General features: G+C 46.6%; 1 protein-coding gene across 1 annotated transcript in view; it reads right to left on the minus strand.

The window, feature by feature from the left end:
* The window catches only part of zfpm1 (zinc finger protein, FOG family member 1), a 108,227-nt gene that overhangs the window by 14,250 nt on the left and 74,372 nt on the right, over positions 1-19,605 (minus strand). Inside the window, exon 4 of the mRNA XM_085360192.1 lies at positions 15,186-15,319. Within this exon, the coding sequence (XP_085216318.1) occupies positions 15,186-15,319 (134 nt within the window). The remainder of the gene's footprint in view (positions 1-15,185; positions 15,320-19,605) is intronic.

Genomic DNA, 19,605 nt, shown 5'->3' on the forward strand with positions numbered 1-19,605 from the left:
AGTCTTCTTATCATTTAAAACGAGGGAATTACTCAGGAACCATTCTTTGACCTCCCGCATGCATTCTTGAAAGTAGTGCAGGGACACAGCAAGGTCGTCAGTAAGTTCAAAATAGATCTGTATGTCATCGGCATAACAGTGGAAGGCGATATTGTATTTTTCAAAGATTGTGCCTAGAGGGAGCAAATACAATGAGAAGAGAATAGGGCCTAAAACTGATCCTTGAGGCACACCACAACAGACCGGAGCGGAGGAAGAGGAGAAGGTGCCTAAGTGAACTGATAAGGATCTATCAGCGAGGTATGATTTAAACCAGTCGAGGGCAGTGCCTCTAATACCCACAGTGTGCTCAAGTCTTAGTAATAAAATGTTATGGTCTACCATATCAAAGGCCGAAGAGAGGTCCAGTAAAACTAGGACCATAGAGCGTCCAGTATCAGTGATTACAAGAATATCATTAAGAACTCTAACCAACGCTGTTTCAGTGCTATGCAATGGCTTAAAGGCAGATTGAAATTTCTCAGCAATATTGTTCGTGTCCAAGTACGCCTGGAGTTGGGAGAGAACTAGTCTCTCCAGGATCTTGGACAAGAACGAAAGCTTAGAGATCGGTCTATAGTTTGAAAGGTCATAACAGTCAGAATTTCTTTTTTTAAGAATCGGGTGGACTACAGCAGGCTTAAAGGACAGCCTAAACTATCCACGCAGCCCTCCATCTATCAGTGGGATGTCAGGCCTCCGCGGCAGAGCTCCATCTTGGTTGAGAGCGCTGCCTTAAGCCCCATCAGCCGGAGGAGAGTCTTTGAGCTGCAGTCTAAGCCCCTCGCCCGGACCCTGGTCCCTTCATGAATATTAACCAGCCCCGAGCCCGGCTTTAATCTGCCTGATTCCCGCACTGCTGCCGCCGCGACGATAGCGAATCTAATTATTTGGTCTGATATTAACCCCCCACCCCCCCGCGCACACCATTCCCACCCCCAATACTGTGTCTCCACTACAGCTTCTGTAACATTCATGTGTGTCAGTGCAAGCACACACTGACTGAGCTCTCCAACCACTTTTTTTTTCTGCCAAAGTCATTGCACATATAACATCCATTCACACACCTCTCTCTCTCTCTCTCACCCCCCCTCCCCTGCCCGCCACCTCCAGCGCAGCCTGCGACGCCCTCTTCTTATCAGGTCCAAAAACGCCCTCCTCCTATGCTGATAAAACTTGAATGCAAATGATGCTGGGCTGATTTCATTTCTTCATTTTCTTCCTCCACTCCCTCATTCAGTATCAGAATGGCTCCTTGCTCAACCTCTCTCTCTCTCTCTCTGCAGACCCAAACACCACCGACGATGATGATGATGATGATCATCATCATCATCATGGTAACAGCAACTTTCCCAGAACTATCCCCAACACCTGACCCCATGTCACATCGCCTCGTGGTCTATGTGTATGTCAATTAAAGCAGAAGAAAAAGACTAAGAGCCGCCCTCATCTCAGCACCTCCACCAGCAGCCTGTAGATGAGCAGATTAAGATTTCTCTGCGCAGCTGTCAACTGCCACAGTTTTACTGCTACCACTGGGGAATAAGTATGTTTGTATATGCAAATAACCTCTGGTACATCAAGCACATCTATGTCTCAATGCTGGATACTGTTTCACGTCGTCTAATATAGTTTACATTGCTGTAAAACAGACGGAACGTGACCGCGGGATGGTTATTAAATGTAAAACAAGTCAATAATGATAGACACAGATCCGTGTTCTTAACAGAACCCAGATTACCCAGATTATTCCACACTAAAACGGCTTCTTTAGATAAAAGATGGGAAAATGTCTTTGTTTTATTGAGCGTGGAAAACAAAACATAACAAAAATGGACCTTTTCTAGTATTTATGACAGTCTGTAAATGAGGAAGAGAGAAAATTCATGATTCCAGGCCAGGAAACATGCACCAATTTTCTTGCTGTACTTAATGCAAACAGAACAAAGTTTTCTAATAGTTTCAACTCAGGAAAAGAAAACCTGAGTTTAGAGATGGAAGTGATGCTTGAGTCACACTAAGGTAAAAAAGAGACAAGAACAAAAGACTTGTAACTGCCCGGTGACTGCATGGACTTTTTCCACTTACACCGACTCGATTGCAAGTCGTCGCGACAACCAACTGGTCGCCCAGAGTCAAGTCAAGTGGCTTTTTTGTCATTTCAACCATGTGCAGTGGTACAGTACACAGTGAAATATGAGAACGTTCCTCCAAGACCCTGGTGCTACAAATGACATATAACAGACAATCAACACAGGACTACAGAAAGTGCAAGTGTGCAAAAACTGCACAAAATGCAAAAAAACTAAACAACACAAAGACAGAGCAGAACGATACAGACACAACAGTGCAATAGAAAAGTGCAACAAGGACAGAGGGTTGTGCAAAAGACTGAGCTTTGTGCAAAAAGTAACTTGATGTATATGAAGGTTTGTGTGTGTGTGTGTGTGTGTGTGTGTGTGTGTGTGTGTGTGTGTGTGTGTGTGTGTGTGTGTGTGTGCGTATGAGATTGTGCAGGTAAGTGCTATATAACAGGGTTATACTACCGTTATAATGCACAGATCACTCAGTGGTGGGAAACCTCTCCCCAAGCAATCACAGGACGACTCAGACTAACCGCAAACACTCAGACCGACTGGAAGATTCATATAAACACACTGTTTCACTTCTACGGGGTTCTGGCTGCGCTCATAATGTAAGTAGCTAATTGGAATTTCTGTTGAATGTAGATAGCAACAGATCTGCTACCTGATAGCATTAGATTTGTATTTTCACCAATTTATTTTTGGTGCATGTAGTCACCAGCTTGACTTCATTCAACTGCAAACTGATAGCAGAGTCCATATTACTGCTGTTTTACCACTGTCTGGACACACCAAACTCACCACCTTCAAAGCAACACACCAAAGGCGACAGGACTGCAAGTTTATTCCACATGGTTCCAATAAATTTGTTATGTTTTTCCCTTGTGCAACTTTGGTTTTTGACATAGAAGGTATGTCAAACAGCTATGTTATATAGAAATTAGTAATAGCAGTTATTTTATGGAAACCAGTGCTGTGAAATACACTTCCTGTTGTATTTATTTGCCCCTTAAAGCCAATCAGAAGAACCTGGCTAAAGGAGAGGGTGGCATTAAAGGGGGAGGAGCTAAAACAGCTTGTTTAACAAACAGAATGAACTGAGCGGTTACAAAAAGCTCCACTGAAGTGTGAATCATGCAAAAGTCCTATAATAGAGCTCAAGAATAAAGGACATGGGCCTGGGAATGAGCAGAAATGATCCTGTGTAATCGTCGGCACTAGGCTTCTCACATGTGCACAATAACTCCTTTTCAGGCCCTAGATATCACTGTAAAGTATGAATTTCTTTGGGTTTTGGACTGTTGAAGTGTAATGGGCATATTAGAGGCCTTTGAGCAGATCACAACATACTCAAAAAAAGCTGCAAAATCCTCTCCTACATTAAATGCTTCAAACAGTTTGTGGGAATTTAATAAGCTGCTCTGCTCCTTTCCTGACCTTTTCAACCATGGCCGTTCATTCACTCCCCTCACAGAATCATTCATTCAATCATCCCAATTCACTCTCTTCCTCCCTTCTCCACTTTCACTGTCTCTCCTGCACCGCCTCCTTCCTTTTATGCACCTCTTTCTTTCTTAATCTCCGATTCTTTTTCCTCTCCTCTCCTCTCTCATTCCTACACTTCCGTCCGTCCGTCCATCTGCCTGCCCCTCCTTCCACCGTCCTATCTCTCCCTCTTTTCTCAGTCCGTCTCTCGTTCTATCTCTCGGCCACAGGAAATAGTTTCTTTTGCAATCCAGAGAGTTGGAGGGGTGTACTCACTGTCCCAAACAAAGAGGTCACTGTGTGAATCCTCCAAAAATACAAAGAAGAAAAGGAAGGCAGATAAAATCAGAAACCTACTCTCATCCGCCTCTCGCATACAAACACACATGCACACACTTTACCTCCGCTGTACTCGAGCAAAGCATTTCCCTAACATTCAACAGAGACACAAGATACTTTTTTCTTTTTAATGCTGTGTATTCTGCACACACAGGATAAATGCTGTCAGTACAGTATACAGCCAAGGCTAGGTGGCAGCTAGTGAAAGCTTATTCCCTTTAGCAGGGGTGCTCCTACACAGCCGCATGTATCGCCGCACACCTCAGAGAAGAGAAGGAATGAGGAAAAAATAGAGGGAGTCTGGTTTGATGAGCTGCATGCAAATGACATGTAAAAATATAAAACTGCGATACTTAAAACGGGGGCTGAGATAAGAGATTTGAAAATGAGGCACTCTTGGAAAGCGGGCTCCTGAACTGCAGGAGATGAGGCTCAGAGATAGACAGGATAGAGGTTTTCCCTCTCCTCTTCTCTCCTCTCCTACGCCACCACCACCTCCTCCTCCTCCTTTTTCCATCCTCCTCCACCCTGCAAAAGCCGGTGCAGATGACAGCGAGATGCAGATACCAGCCAGTCACTGCCACTGAGTGATGAACACATCCTCCCTCCTTCTTGTTTAACCCTCGTCTTCCACGGTTTTCTCACCTCTCTTCCACTTCTCTCATATTTCTCTTTGTTCCTAATGTTTTGTTTCCCTCCTTTCTGTTCGGCCATCCTTTGTTCCTTCTCTCTGGGCCAACTCTATCAGTATCGGTCCATTTTATCTTTTTTGAGGGAGTTTTTTCCTCTCTCCTGGGGTGATAGACTCTTCTGTCAGAGCCAGACTGACAATCAGACAGCTACTGTCACGATGTGGGGAAATCATATGACAGGTGAGGGTAAATGTAGCCAATACTGAGCACGCTGATTCAGTCAGATGGATGCTGGTTCCCCTTAATGCCATGATGGTCAACATTTTCAGCCATAACGTCTATCACTCAAGGGTTTTACCCCCCCTTAAAAGCTCTAGTTGTTGACATATTTAAAGCTACAGTATAATGTCAGCTCAGTCAGGACCACTGTAGTCAGAAGAGCAGGAATTTATATCTAGAGTTGTGAAACCTTCTCATCCTTTCACACATTATTCACAACAGATGACAATAATTAAGATGCAGCATTAAAAGGTGGGAGGTGGGTTGCAGAGTGGCTTGCAGCAACTTAAATAAAAATATGATAGTATATGATACATGAGAATTGGCAATTGGATGTGTAGAAGAATATCAACTGATCTGCAGGAATTACAGCTGAGCTTAACTTTGTCGCCTGGCTGAACTGATGCTATGCTCGACTTAGAGCATGCTTAGCCGTTTGTGCTGCGATGCATTTTCGAGTGGAAGGATTATTTCTAGAGGGACTCAGTCAGACGTGACAGAATCAATTAGGGAATAGGGAATATCTAGGCAACCACACTGATCTCAAGCAGGGATTAGCACTACCTTTGAGAAGGCAACGATACGTGTGTTGTTAAGTTTGTTGTGTTTTCCGTTTGACGTGCAGTTACTACTTGCAGTCCTTACCAAAATGAAATTAGCTGAATACAAAGCTAAGCAAGAGCCAGTTTAACAGTGATATTCGATATTTGAAATGGTTGTTTGTGGGAAAGCTAACATAACGTGGACAAAGCCAGCAGCAAAGGGTCACCATGCCAGCAGCTTTTCTTTGTATGATTGCAATAGCTTTTGATTACACTGGCCAAGATACCAGTCAGAGGTCCCATGGCAACCTATGGTCACTAGTGACTGCTTAGTGAGTTGTTACTGTAGGTTGTTGGCTGTTACTGGGTAAAAGTGCTTGCAAAGATAGTGCTCCAAAAAAACCTTCTTGTAATTGCTTTGGTTGCTAAAACTTCTGCGACTTATCTGTTAGCGACCAAAGCAATCGTAAAGAGGTTTTGGATTTAGCACCGTATTCTGCCAACAAAGTGCAGCAAATAGTCGGGGAAAACACATCCAGCCATTTAAGCTTGTGTGACCAGCTGCTGCTGTTGTTGGTTCATTAAACCGCAAAGAGAGTGCAGTGCAATACTTTAAAATCCAACAAAACAACACCAAGGTGATGCGATTCGGCCATGACCACTACTGGCGATCTTTGGGCTCTGCCATTGTGGAATCCGCCCACACCTCCTTCAACGGTGTCCTTGAGCTGGAGTTGGAGGATGAAGGAGAAATAAATGAAATGGTAACCATGCACTTTTAGCAATGTAAACAAGGGTTTTGCCAAATGATATTCAAACACAGACTTCCCATCCATGATATTTCTCAGCTAGCTACTACAAGCCACGAGCCAACAAAGATAAGCATGGCTTCATATCACATTTGACTTCATTTTTGTGTATGCCTCAGGGTGCGGGATGAGTTATCTCAAATATTTAAACATTTTACTGCAAGATAGCACAGGGATTCGATATATGAATACTTTAAAATGCAGGTAAAGGGAGACGTTTAAAAAACATTTTTTCCTGTGTCTTTAATGCTAAATATTATTGTTGTTGCACTCTGCCTCTGTTTTAGGAACGCCACTTATGTCTCACGTTCTTCTGGGGGGCATCACAGAAGGTGTCTCAACACTCACCGTAATCATCGATTTGTCATCTTCTGAAGGAGCACCATTTTAATTAACATTCTAATTTGATGGGCGGAGGAGAGAAAGAAACACAGAGGCTGAGAAACACTGTTGATGAGTCCAGATAAACTGCAAAAGATCAGAATCAGGATGTAAACAAACCGATTCAGAGTCAACACACATACACAAAAAAAAGAAAAAGGAAAAACGAGGAGAAAACTGCTTGAGAGACAGTAAGGAGGAGACGGTGATCACCTTCACTCGTCCTTCTCGGGGAGTGAGGGAAAGAGGAAGTGGAGAGTAGATGAGGTAGAGGGGAAGAGAGATAGAGAGTGAGAAGAGACTACCCAAAAAGTGTTTGAAAAGCCGTGGGTGGCGCGCCTTATCGCCCCAGTTCTCCTGGAGAGATTATTGGGGGATTAGTGCGAACGCTTGTTTCTAAAACATGATGAAAAGACGTTTGGCGCGTGATAACGCTTTGAACTCCCCTACTCTACTCCTTCTAGGATCGTGCCTTGGGGCTGCCTTTCCACGAAAGACAAGATTGGGGTGGGGTGAGCTGTTGGGTGCTGTTGAAGGGGGGGGAACAATAGGAACGATGTAAGCGGAGTTTCTCCTGTGGTGCAGACTTCTTCTAGGACATCTGTCCTTTTGGAAGACGCAACAGATGCAGCAAACTCTGCTCCCTCTTTAGCATCATCACTTCATCCTTCATTTGAGCTAAAATTTCACAAGTCCTACAACTTCTATCCAATCGCACGCAACCGCACTATCAGTTAATTAAAGCAGGATCCAATCAGAAGAAGCGGAGATATAATATCAGATCTGTTATGTGCGATCCAATCAGAAAAGCAGCAGTGGCGTGCTCGCTCCTGGGTTGCCATGGGAGGCTCGCCGAGGAGGACCTGGTTGTTCACTCAACCAAAAACTGTGAGGAATCAGCAGCCAGCTGATCAGTTGATCAGTAAACATTATTATACCCTGTTCTAAAGTCCAACAGCCATATCAGCCAGAATATATTTAAATAGATAAATGGTTTTACGCCTCTTTCTCAAGAGATGCAAATGGCAGAATTTCCATATGACACAGGCCAGTTAACACGCTGCTAATCTAATGAAGGAGATCTGTTGGAGGGAGAACGAGAACTGGATCTCATCTGCCTCTCTCCCTCGCTCTCTCTGCCCCACCCTGATTTCTCAGAACTCACACCCATGCATAAAACAACACACAGCTAAGGAACCATCAAAGGCGCAGTTCGACAAAGAAAAATATCTCTGATGTTTCTGTACGTGTTTCTGCACATCCAAACACAGTGTTTGTCATGGTCCTGGGTCGTTGACCCAGCGTTTTGTGTTTTGTGACTATTTCCCTCTGTTCTAGTTATTCTGTGTCCTCCCCCCTTGTGTCCGGTTCGGGTTCTAGATTTCCTGTTTTACTTTGTAGGTCTGTGTCTCGTTATGCCCATTAAGTTCCAGCTGTGTCCCCTCCTGTGTGCCATTTCCTCATTACCTGGTGTGTGTATTTATAGTTGGTGTCTGCCTGTGCTCCTCGTCGGCTCGTCTGCGTTCATCCATGTATCACTGCGTTCCTCCGTGTAGCTCTGCATTCTATGGTGTTTCGTTCCTGTCTCTGCGTCTCTCTGCCCCGCACCCCTTTTGTATGGTCTCAGGTTTGTCTTTAGTTTCTCCCAGTTTAGGTTTGTAATTGCTCATGTTGAGTTGCCTGTTTTTGCCACCACCACCACCTTGTAAATAAACGTCATTCGTATCATCAGTTTGCTGCATTTTGGGTCCTCCTTTTCCTCCACACCACACGGCTCCCTCCCCCAGCCGTGACAGTACGAGCCGACCAACATGGACCCAGCAGCATTCGCACCTACCCAGGGGTTTCGGGAGGAGGTAACCGACACGGTCGCAAGGTTGGTAAACCTGTGGCTCGAGCAGGAGGAAGAAGAGTTCCACCGCGCTGTAGAAGCCAGGCTACAGCAGCTACTCTCGGCACACTCCTGGCTGCTAGACTCGCTTCACCCGCTGGCACGGGACTTCCTCCTTCATGAGCTGCACCTTCACCCACCAGCCGCTACCGCTTCCCAACCCAGCCCGGCGGTGGAGATTTTGCCCGGCCCGCCGGAGGTTTTGCCCGGCCCGCCGGAGGTTTTGCCCGGGAGGAAGCGACGATCGCGCCGTCGGCGCGTCGCCCCACAGCCGGAGATTAGGACTTCGGAACTGCCGGCTGTGGTGAGTGGAAAAGACACTCCGTCTGTTTCGCCAGCTCGAATGACTGTTTATTCCGGGGCTGTGTTTGTTGAGCCAGCTGCCCAGCAGGTAGCTCAGTTAGCCGCCCAGCAGCCACTAGCTCTGTTAGCCACTCAATCGCCACCTCCATTACTGTCACAGCCAGACCTATTAGACACTTGGTTACAATCCATAGCTCAGTCAATAGCTCAGTTGGCAAGAGACTCATCAGCTTTATTATCAGCTCAGCCACCTATTCAGCCACCATCTACACCAGCTCCGCCTGTACTACAAGTCCAGTCCGTCCAACCGGAAAAGCGCTGTTTTACACCTGTTCATGTCAAGCAGAGAGACACACCACATAACGCAGTTGTCAGTCCGCAACAGCTGGCCAGCCCAGAGACTGTGACGCACTCCAGGGCCTCCCCAGAGGCTGGGTCCCAGCCCCCGGCTGACTCTGGACCCCTGGAGATTAAGAAGCCAGCTGAGGACTGTATCCGGCTGTCGCTGCCTGAGCTGGGTCAATGCTCTGTGCAGCTGCAGTCTGCCTTGTGTTTGCCAGAGGCCCATGCGCCTGCTGGTTCTGATCTGTTCCTGCCAGAGGCCCGTGTGCCTGCTGGTTCTGACCCGTGCCTGCCAGAGGCCCGTGTGCCTACTGGTTCTGTTCTGTGCCTGCCAGAGGCCCGTGTGCCTACTGGTTCTGTTCTGTGCCTGCCAGAGGCCCGTGCGCCTGCTGGTTCTGAACTGTGCCTGCCAGAGGCCCGTGCGCCTACTGGTTCTGACCTGTGTGTTCCAGGGGCCCCGGTGCCCACTGGTCCAGAGACTGTTTTCGCTGGGGGGCCCGAGGAGCCCGTCCAGCCTCCTGCTTCGCCTGCTGGGGGGCCCGAGGAGCCCGTCCAGCCTCCTGCTTCGCCAGCTGGAGGGCCCGAGGAGCCCGTCCAGCCTCAAGACTCGTCAGCTGGAGGTTCAGGAGAACCTAGCCAGCCTCCTGTCTCGTCAGCTGGGGGGCCCGAGGAGCCCGTCCAGCCCCAAGACCCATCATCGCCACCAGCTGCAGCCTCTGTGTCTCCATCCTCGCCAGCTGCGGCCTCTGTGTCTTCACCCACGCCGTCGCCTGGTCCGGCCTCTGCTCCAGCCTCGCCTGGTCCGGCCTCTGCTCCAGCCTCGCCTGGTCCGGCTCCAGCCTTCGTGTCTTCAGCCTCGCCTGGTCCGGCTCCAGCCTTCGTGTCTTCAGCATCGCCTGGCCCGGCTCCAGCATCCTCGTCAGCATCGCCTGGTCCGGCTTCTGCTTCAGCTTCGCCTGGTCCGGCCTCTGCTTCGGTCTCGTCTGGTGCTGCGACGGCCACGCCACCTTCGGGTCCCAAACTGCCGCCTCGACATCGGCGGTCATCTGCCAGGCCGCTGGTGGAGCGTCATCGTCACTATGGACGACCTCCTAGACGCCGCCGTTGCTGTCCGCACGGTCGGCCGCCTGAACTGTTTCCTCGTCACCGCCGTTGCTGTCCGCACGGTCGGCCGCCTGAACGGTTTCCTCGTCGCCGCCGCTGCCGTGTGCACGGTCGGCCCCCTGAACTGCCTCCGCTCCGCCACCGCTGCCTTCCACTCGGTCGGCTTTCGGAGCTGTGTCGCCGACGTGGCCGGCCTCAGAAGATAAACTGTCCTGGACTTCTGAGCTGTGAGCCTCTGGGCCGGCCTCCTGAACTGTGTTTTGTCCTGGTACTCCAGCATGTGTGTTTTTGTTTTGGACAATTCCCTCGGTCCGCTGGAGCTTGTTTTGTTCGGTGTTGGTCCCTCCGTCCTGGGCCCCCGCCGCCCGCCCTGGGTTGGTCGTCTGTTTTTGTTTTGGGCTGTCTGGAGCCAGCCCTTGGAGGGGGGGTACTGTCATGGTCCTGGGTCGTTGACCCAGCGTTTTGTGTTTTGTGACTATTTCCCTCTGTTCTAGTTATTCTGTGTCCTCCCCCCTTGTGTCCGGTTCGGGTTCTAGATTTCCTGTTTTACTTTGTAGGTCTGTGTCTCGTTATGCCCATTAAGTTCCAGCTGTGTCCCATCCTGTGTGCCATTTCCTCATTACCTGGTGTGTGTATTTATAGTTGGTGTCTGCCTGTGCTCCTCGTCGGCTCGTCTGCGTTCATCCATGTATCACTGCGTTCCTCCGTGTAGCTCTGCATTCTATGGTGTTTCGTTCCTGTCTCTGCGTCTCTCTGCCCCGCACCCCTTTTGTATGGTCTCAGGTTTGTCTTTAGTTTCTCCCAGTTTAGGTTTGTAATTGCTCATGTTGAGTTGCCTGTTTTTGCCACCACCACCACCTTGTAAATAAACGTCATTCGTATCATCAGTTTGCTGCATTTTGGGTCCTCCTTTTCCTCCACACCACACGGCTCCCTCCCCCAGCCGTGACAGTGTTGTTGAGTCACTGGGTAGACCTGGTATTGAAATCTTATGGGCCCAAGTTAGTTGAGGGAGGTTAATTGAGAAAGAGTGAAGAAGGCCAATACTGCAAGGGGTGGGGCTGAGAATGGGCCGTGCCAATCTTACCAAGAAATGAAGTGAAAGCATGTCCAAATGCCAGTACAGTGCAGTGGGGAGGGTTGTGTCAGGAAACGCCTCGATATCTGAGCCAAACGAAAGGCAGATCAGCCAAAAGAAGAAGAAAGAGTACCTTCCTCAGGTCTGATTCAATAAGGTGTGGCACCAGAGCAAACTGGGTTTGAAAATGTCAGTATTTACAACGAGAGCGTGGTGAGCAGACTCAGTTGCAATATGAGTTTCTGTCTCACACACAAAATATGAGGAAAAGTATATTTAGTCTTACAAACTGACTTACTAATGTTTGCGACACACAACTTCCATGAACTGCGCTGAAAAAAAGAAAAGCATGTCCTATGTTTTAGTTATTTATTTTTGTATTTGATACTGAAACAAACTGACTGCCCCTGAGTTTAGGAAACAGCACGACATTTGTAAATTGCCCTGAAGAGGGGAACTCACACACGTCATTTTGACCCGTTTATTTAATCCGGAAGAATGAAAAGTGAAAGTTTTACTTTTGTTTGGTATTTTATCATAAAAATATTATTTTATTCTTATACAGAAACCACCAGGACGCATTAGAGAATGGAGGAATTGTGGAAAACTTTGGTCCCTTTCTATTATCTGGGAATAAATTACACCGAAAGTCAAAGGCCTACTGTAAGAATAAGACAACACAATATTAAACAGTTTTCACATTTTCTGTTAATCACTTTTTTTTTGGGGGGGGGGTTAGTTAGAAGTTCAAACAATATCCAATAAACCTGTGACACATCCAATGTGATCTCCGTTATTGTTTGTTTTGTAACAAAAATACTTCATCTATAGCAACAGCGATGATAACGTGACGATTAGTTGAAGCTAATGAGGAAATACTTCAAAAGCTGACATTTGAGATGATTTGGAGGTGGATTAGTGCACATGACACAGGGAACTAGTTTATCTTGGAAGGAAGCTTTAACATCAAACACTGAAGTTATGTGAGTGGTATACAGTGCAACCCACATAACCTTTATGAGGGAACGCACTATTTAAGGAACAATATTTGTCTTTCAAAACTGACATTTTGCTCTCAAAATACTCAAAATATCTCAAAACACTGATATATATCCTGCTAGAGATTCCAACTGTTTTACATAGATTTGACAGAGACATCCTAACAACTAAGAGGCTGTAGGCTAACCCAGATTCATTATTAGTTAGTATGCACTTTCAGACCCAAACTCACATCTAAAACCCTGATGTTGGCCAGCAGAAAAGATACATTTAAATGATAAAAGCCATGAAAACTGTGCATTTTTTTAATTCATAAATTCAAATAAAAGCTATGTGAAATGAGTTTATCATTAGCATTGAAAGTGTTTTAGGCTCACACTTTGGCAGAGCAGAAGAAGATGAGCAGATTTCTCCTCCCCAACAGACTAAGGAGGATAGCCCTGACCCCTGCTGACCCAGGAGGGAGGGAGGCGGGGAAGGATTGAGGGTTGGATAGAGGGCGGGGGTGGAGGGGGGAATGGAGTGACAGGGGGAGAAACACAGGAGGAATGTGAGATTACGGCCACTATCTCCAGCAGATACCGAAGGTCCGTCTCCTCACTCCTTTAGTCCGCAGATAGGAAGGGGGGAGAGGGGAGGAGTGGGGACAGAAAATGAGGAAGAAGAGGGAGAAAATGAGTTTTTAAGAGTCAGGACGAGATGCTTTCCATATGAATGCCAAGACCTTAGAAGAACAGAAAAAGACTATACAGTTTAGAGGAGGAATAGGACAGTATGGGCAGCGGAAGGGGAGGGGAGGAACAAAAGGTGATGGGTGAGCGTGTATGTGTGTGTATGTGAGAGTGTTAGAGCGCGCGCGCGCACACACACACACAAACATCTATCTGTACACTCAGAACCACACTGATAATAAACGAAATCTTAGAAATGAGAGCCTATCAAGCGGGAATCAATCACTGGGGTTTGTTGTCCAGGAGGATGGCGCCATGTGGAGATAAAAGACAGGCGGACGTCTGGGGAGGGCAGGGAGGAGAAGAGGGGAGAGGATGGAAGAGGATAGGACTCTGATGGAGAAAGGCCAGGATGTGTGGTATAAACTCCATCTAAATTTGAACGGGAGTCTTTTTGTGGACTGATGAGAAACTGGTTTGGATGCAGATGCGCACAAAATGGGCTAACCTGACGCCTTTAAAAGCTGAGAAAAAACTGAAGATCAAGCCACAAAAATCAATCAATCAGTACAAGAATTTTGGGCAGGGAATGGCTGTGTGCGTACAACCCTGTGTGTGTGTGAGGCTTAGTGTTCGTATAAGAGTGCGTTCCATGCCAGGAAGCCTCTCCCAGCATCAGTATCATATGATTAAGATGGACTTGCGCATGATGCACAAACCCATCCTCTGATAGGGCTCCATCCGGTCCCACACACTGTTCCCAAGGAACACACACACACATAAATACATTGCACACATGGCTGTTTTCATTTCCAACCACTGTCTCACACATGATAAGATTTGTACTCATTGTCTGCAACCATCTGACCTCTGACCTGACCAGTGGAAATCCCTTCAGTCAGGTTTCTCTGTAGTGTTTCACTTCACCCTGGTTTGCCCTCAGCTCTGTGTTACAGTGCAGAGGTGGTATAGATCAGCATGCTGAAACTCTAACTTTAAACTTTAAATCCAATAATCACTTAGGCTTAGATGGTTTCAGAGTTCTATAACAACATATTGCAACCAAAAGGCAAATTATTTCTATTAATTTAAAAGAAAATTAGATTTGAGCTTTGGCTGAGAAATAATGTTTATTTATTTGGACAGCTCAACTTTTAAAAAGAAAGATTTATTACAGCAGCTGAATACAGTTTGATGCCCAAGCTGGTGGTGGTTGCAGTTTAAATAAGCCGCCAAAGTGGGAAGCTGTGAACACGACATGAGGAAAGGGAAGCCTGACTGATGTAGCTTGCAGGCTTGGCTCCATTATTAACATTGGTACACTGCAGAAAACAGACAACTGGAATAATGAGCCTATAAAACATCAACTCTGCTGCATGACATCAGCAAAAGTGGCACTGAAAGAGAATAAGGCTAGGCTGCTTGCTGCCACCACAGATGTCCCGGGACCAGCAACACAATCACAAACTAGTTGACTAAGACCGCTTTCACTAAGGTTAACTATATGAGGACAGCCCACATTAATCGTAGTGTTACTGTAGCCACAATAAAGAGCCTTCAGGAACCCTGAGAAGCTCAGGACTGGACGAGGACTTTTTTCATTTATCTCACTGGACAAAAATCCTAGTAGCTGACAGCGTATGAGGTCTTCACACTACTGGATAAAATACTCCAATACTGGACCTGTTCCTGCGTAACCTGCCTGATGATCTCCTACTTCAGTGTCCAACGATGCTAAAAACAAAGCTCCATGTAATAAACTAGATGGTAGGCTGTGGTAGCAACCATCTGAGAAATTCAACCTGCTTAATGTGAGTTCTCACATCAACTTGAAAGTTGCTTTAGAGCCACAAAAATTCAATATTCATTATTTTAGCAGGAAAACATAGTCTGGTAGATTTATTGTATCCAAATCCAAACATAACAAAGTCATAAAGAATATCACGTCTAGCGTTTAAACTTTTAAATGATCAATCCTCTGTTGGTCTCTGAGCCGTCCATGCTACACAAAGTTTACTCGTGCTTTCATGTTGCAGAGACGGCGGTTAAGCCAACACTTTGCTAAGCAGTGCAAACACAGTAAAATACACAGGAATCGTTACCATAGACATAATTCTATATTTAAATCTTAAACAGCTCCATGCTGGAAATTCAGCACAGTGCCAGAGAACTTTAAGCCGTGGTAACCACACTGGACGAGCTCTTACCTCGGTCTCCTGCTCATCGGTGCTGCTCTGTGATTGGACGATTCCTGGGTAGGGGCCCCATACTGTGTCTGGAGAGAGGTCTCTTACTGTCAGCACACTGCTGTCGCCACCTTCATCACTTAGCTCCAGGTCATCTGGGAAGCAGGTGGGAAACAGAGGAGGAAATAACATTAAATAAGCCCAGAGTGGTTTAAATATTCATGTGCCGAAGAGATCATGAAGAGGTCTCTTCATCGGGAGCATGATGTAAAAACCTTGAACTCACCATTCATCAGAAAAGCTTTGAGGGTCAGTGCCACAGTGCAGGCCGTATCGGTGGCTCAAAAGACAAAAAACTCAATCAGCATGTGGCTTGAACTTGACCTGAACCCTCAGAGGAGCTCAGCCCAAACAGAAAATACTGTCAGCAGCTCAACAGCAGGGGGAGTTTGATACAAGCACAGTGCTTTCTGTCCTGGCCGGTTCAAACAGGGGAAACTTCTTGTGCACTTCCTCAAAGTGAAAAGATAAGTGCAGAAGGATGGCAGTGACAGCTGTGGTCTGAGCCCGCTGCAGCCCAGATAGAGGCAGATAGCCGGCAGGCACGGAGGACTGAACCATCTATTTAAAAACTTAGAGACAGCTCGGACTGTGAGAGTCTCTCGTTTAGAGGAGTCTCTGAACATCTGAGGATAAATGAACGAGACTGCAAGTGAGTGCTGTAACGGGAACTCTGACTAGATGGGATTAACAGCAGCAGTTACACAAGCAGCCCTGCAGTCTGCTTATTGAGGAGTTCTCTTGTTATAACCGTCCACCTATTTCTCTGATCAAAATATATACAAAATCTGCCTGCCCTCCTCTCCAGCTCCCCCTCAGCTCAACCAAGAGCTGTTTCGGGGGGGGGGGGGGGGGGGTCGGTCTAAAGTGGCGGGCCTGATAAGAGTGTTTGTCTAACACTCTCCATGTCAAAACACTCATCTATCTTCTCTGTATCTATCCCCACCAGAGAACAACGGACAGACGCTGATAAAATGGCTTTCCCACAGCCGGTTGGGGGTGGGTGAGTGGGTGAAGGAGGTGATGTTGGTGGGTTTGGGGTTATGGAGGGGGAGGAAAAAAAGCAGGAAGAAGTGCGGTTTGGAGAAAGAAAAAAAAGTAGACGTTAATTCAATGAAATGAGTCCTTACAAGCCAAGGAGCGGTTGGAGATATTGTTTTTGCTGTCAAAGAGAGTTTTGTGGCAAAGGCGCACAGGAAGTGGTGTTTTTCTCTTAACTCAGAGCTCAGAGTTGCAATTAGACTCAGCCCAGTATGACGAATAACACACAGGTGCTATACTGAGAACATTCAATAGTAACTGATGGTATCAGTTTTATCAACCTCAGGTTGTGCACTCAGAAAACACACCACAACCAGCCGTGCTTTCTCGTTCTTCTGCCCCTGTGAACAGAAGAGTGTGATACTGATGCCTGATGCCAGACGCAACAGGAGCTGGCCCGACCTGCTGTGCTTGGGTCAGGTTGGGCTGAATTTTTTATTGTGTGACTCGGGTTCTTTTTTTAATCTCTTAACATCCACCAGGTTACCAGTGACCTGCTTAGGTTCAGATTCAGGGTCACACCTACCCCTTTATATAGAATTTGTTCATATTTTGGCATCCAGACAACATTCTGAAAAAAAAAACGCATATTCAACATGTGACTAAACTGCAGCTTAACTCTAGTTCTAACTGATTCACTGCGAGTTAAATAGTGCTTAAAATTTGGGCTACATGCACCAAACTAGAGCTGGGTATCGTCACTGATTTCTAGAATCGATTCAATTCCGATTCACAAGGTCCCGAATCGATTCGATCCACGATTCGATTTAATTCGATTTAATTCGATTCGATTCGATTTAAATCTGGGAAATTTTGACAGTCAGAAATATTATAATTCAGATCAGTACATTTACATATTTTTGTATCAATAAAAAGGAAGCTGACACTCGCAAGACTTTATCAAAGGTGTGAGCGTCACAGCAGATGCCTTTGTGTCAAAGTAGCTGAAGATAAAACACAGAAAAACATGAAGGTGATTTTCCTGGCCTAGATTTTATAAAAATATTCTGCAGTACATCAAAAACGAAAGAAAACCATTAATCAACATATGAACATTACCTCTGAAGTTACAGCGGTTTTATTAGAGACACGGTTAAGCGTTTTGCATTTTGAATAATTTTAAAAAGTTTAAATTTGTTCAGTATTGAACAGCAGAAATTAGGTTTTCTTTTCGGAAGAATGTAAAAGGGAAAAAAACAGCGGCTGACAGCGCTGTAAACAACAGTAGACTTGTGTAACAAGCAAGCGAATAATGCAGAAAGGGAAACTGTTCTTGAAGTACAGAGAGAGAGAGAGAGAGAGAGAGCTGTGCATGGCAGTGGAAGCAAAACAGTAAAAGTCAGAGTGAATTCATGACGATGTTTATGTGAAGCGTTTGGATCTTCTTCTGCTGCTGGTTCGGTCAATATTGTTTGGAGAGAGATCAAACTAACAGCTTTAGAATCTGCTCATAAAGGGCGTGAACACAAAGCGCGGACCCGCCGACAGATCAGAATCAGCGAGCTGTCGGCTTTCAGCCCCGACCGTGAGAAAGGCGACATCTCACTGATTCTGATCCGCGGGTCGCGCTGTGTGTTTAAGTCTATGTGCAGAATCCGTGTACCTGCTCTCATTTACTGTCTTAACTGTTTGGTGGTTCTTGAAATTTTGTGAGATGTCACCAGAGATTCTGGCATTTCGGGCAAAATAAATTTATATTAAAAAAATCGATTCAGGATTTTAATGAATCGATTTTACATTATCCAAGCCAGAATCGATTTTAATCGATGAATCGATTATAAAAACCCACCCCTACACCAAACCCTGGTTCGGGGCATTGTTGGAGGCAGAGTGGGTCAACGTCAGGAGGGGACTTTCACAAATATCCCACAGTGCCGCTGCAGATCAAATTTAAGGACAAAATGGTTAAACAACTAACGGCTGCAGTTAGCCGACGCCTAACAATCTGTCCCTTAATTCTGGGGACAGATTGGCCGAGGTTTAATAATCTTTAGAGCAGTGCGTAGGGATGTGCTCACGACCTTTAGCGGCGTGTGGTGCCTGCGCTGCACGCGATGACGCAGGGTTGTTTGTTGCTGTCTCTGGGGACAAGGAGACGGCAGGGACTTCTTGTAAGCCCCTTCTGGCTCCAGTGGTTCACTCCACAGGAGACCCCACTAGAGCGGGATGACACCCTAGGAAGAGGGACGACCCAGTTGTTGATGCCTGAAAGTCGCCAGGAAATTATTTTCCAGGCGGCTCATTACAGCCCCATGGTAGGGCTTGTGGGATACGAAAACCTCTGGATCGATTCATGGCCCGATTTTATGGAGTGTCAGCTGGTTAACCAGTCGCTGATTCCAAAAAATCTTTTGCACCTGTTACCATTAATGAAGGTCACGTTTGAGCGCATTGGCATGGACCTCATTGGGCCACTTGGATTGAGTACACTTGGATTGTATTAGTTCTGGTGGATAATGTAACACAATATCCCGAAGCAATGCCGCTGCATATCATTTCTGCAAAGAGTGTGGCGTAGGCAGTATTTCTGGTCATCTCCTAAGTTGACATCCCAAAAGAAATACTGACTGACCAGGCCACATAGTTTATGTCTCACACACTAAAAAGAGCTGTACAAATTACTGGGCATTAACTCTGTTTGGACCATCGTCTACCATCCTCAGACTGACGGGCTGGTGGAAGTTCAGAAGTTCATTCATGAGGATGAACTCAACTGGGATCGCTGGTTAGACCCTCTGTTGTTTGCAGTGTGGGAGGTGCCCCAGGCCACTTTCCAGCACCTCAGTTGTTGCGTCCACAACCTGCAAATGCTGCTGCCCACTTGGATGATATTATCATCGACACTAACACTTGGGCGGAGCATATGCAGCAGGTGGCCGTGGTCCTGGAGTCCCTGAGGTAGGCTGGGCTCACGACCAACCCAAAGAAGTGTGCAGTTGGACAGAGGAAGGTACAATATTTGGGGTACCACTTGGGAGGTAGGCAGGTGCACCCACAGGTTGGGAAAACAACAGCCATCATTTCTTTCCCACACCCCAATACAAAAAGGGAAGTGGTGGGTGTGGCTGATTACTACCGCTGGTTTGTGCCTGGTTTTGCAGAGCTGACCAGCGCCTTGAGTGATCTCAGCTGAAAGGGTGCCCCAGATCGGGTCCAGTGGACAGAACAGTGCCAGGTGACGTGAAGTAGGATCTCTGTGGGGAGCTGCTGCACCACACCTAACTTTTCCCTCCGTTTTATCCTGCAGACGGATGCCTTGAACAAAGGGCTTGGGGCGGTTTTGTCCCAGCAGTTAAGGGGGCTGACCGCCCTGTTGTGTAAATCAGCCGGAAGCTGTCAG

The sequence above is a fragment of the Diplotaxodon limnothrissa genome, linkage group LG7, assembly GCF_057381915.1.
Source record: "Diplotaxodon limnothrissa isolate DT_005_m linkage group LG7, D_limnothrissa_male_GT1.1, whole genome shotgun sequence".
Classification (NCBI taxonomy): domain Eukaryota; kingdom Metazoa; phylum Chordata; class Actinopteri; order Cichliformes; family Cichlidae; genus Diplotaxodon; species Diplotaxodon limnothrissa.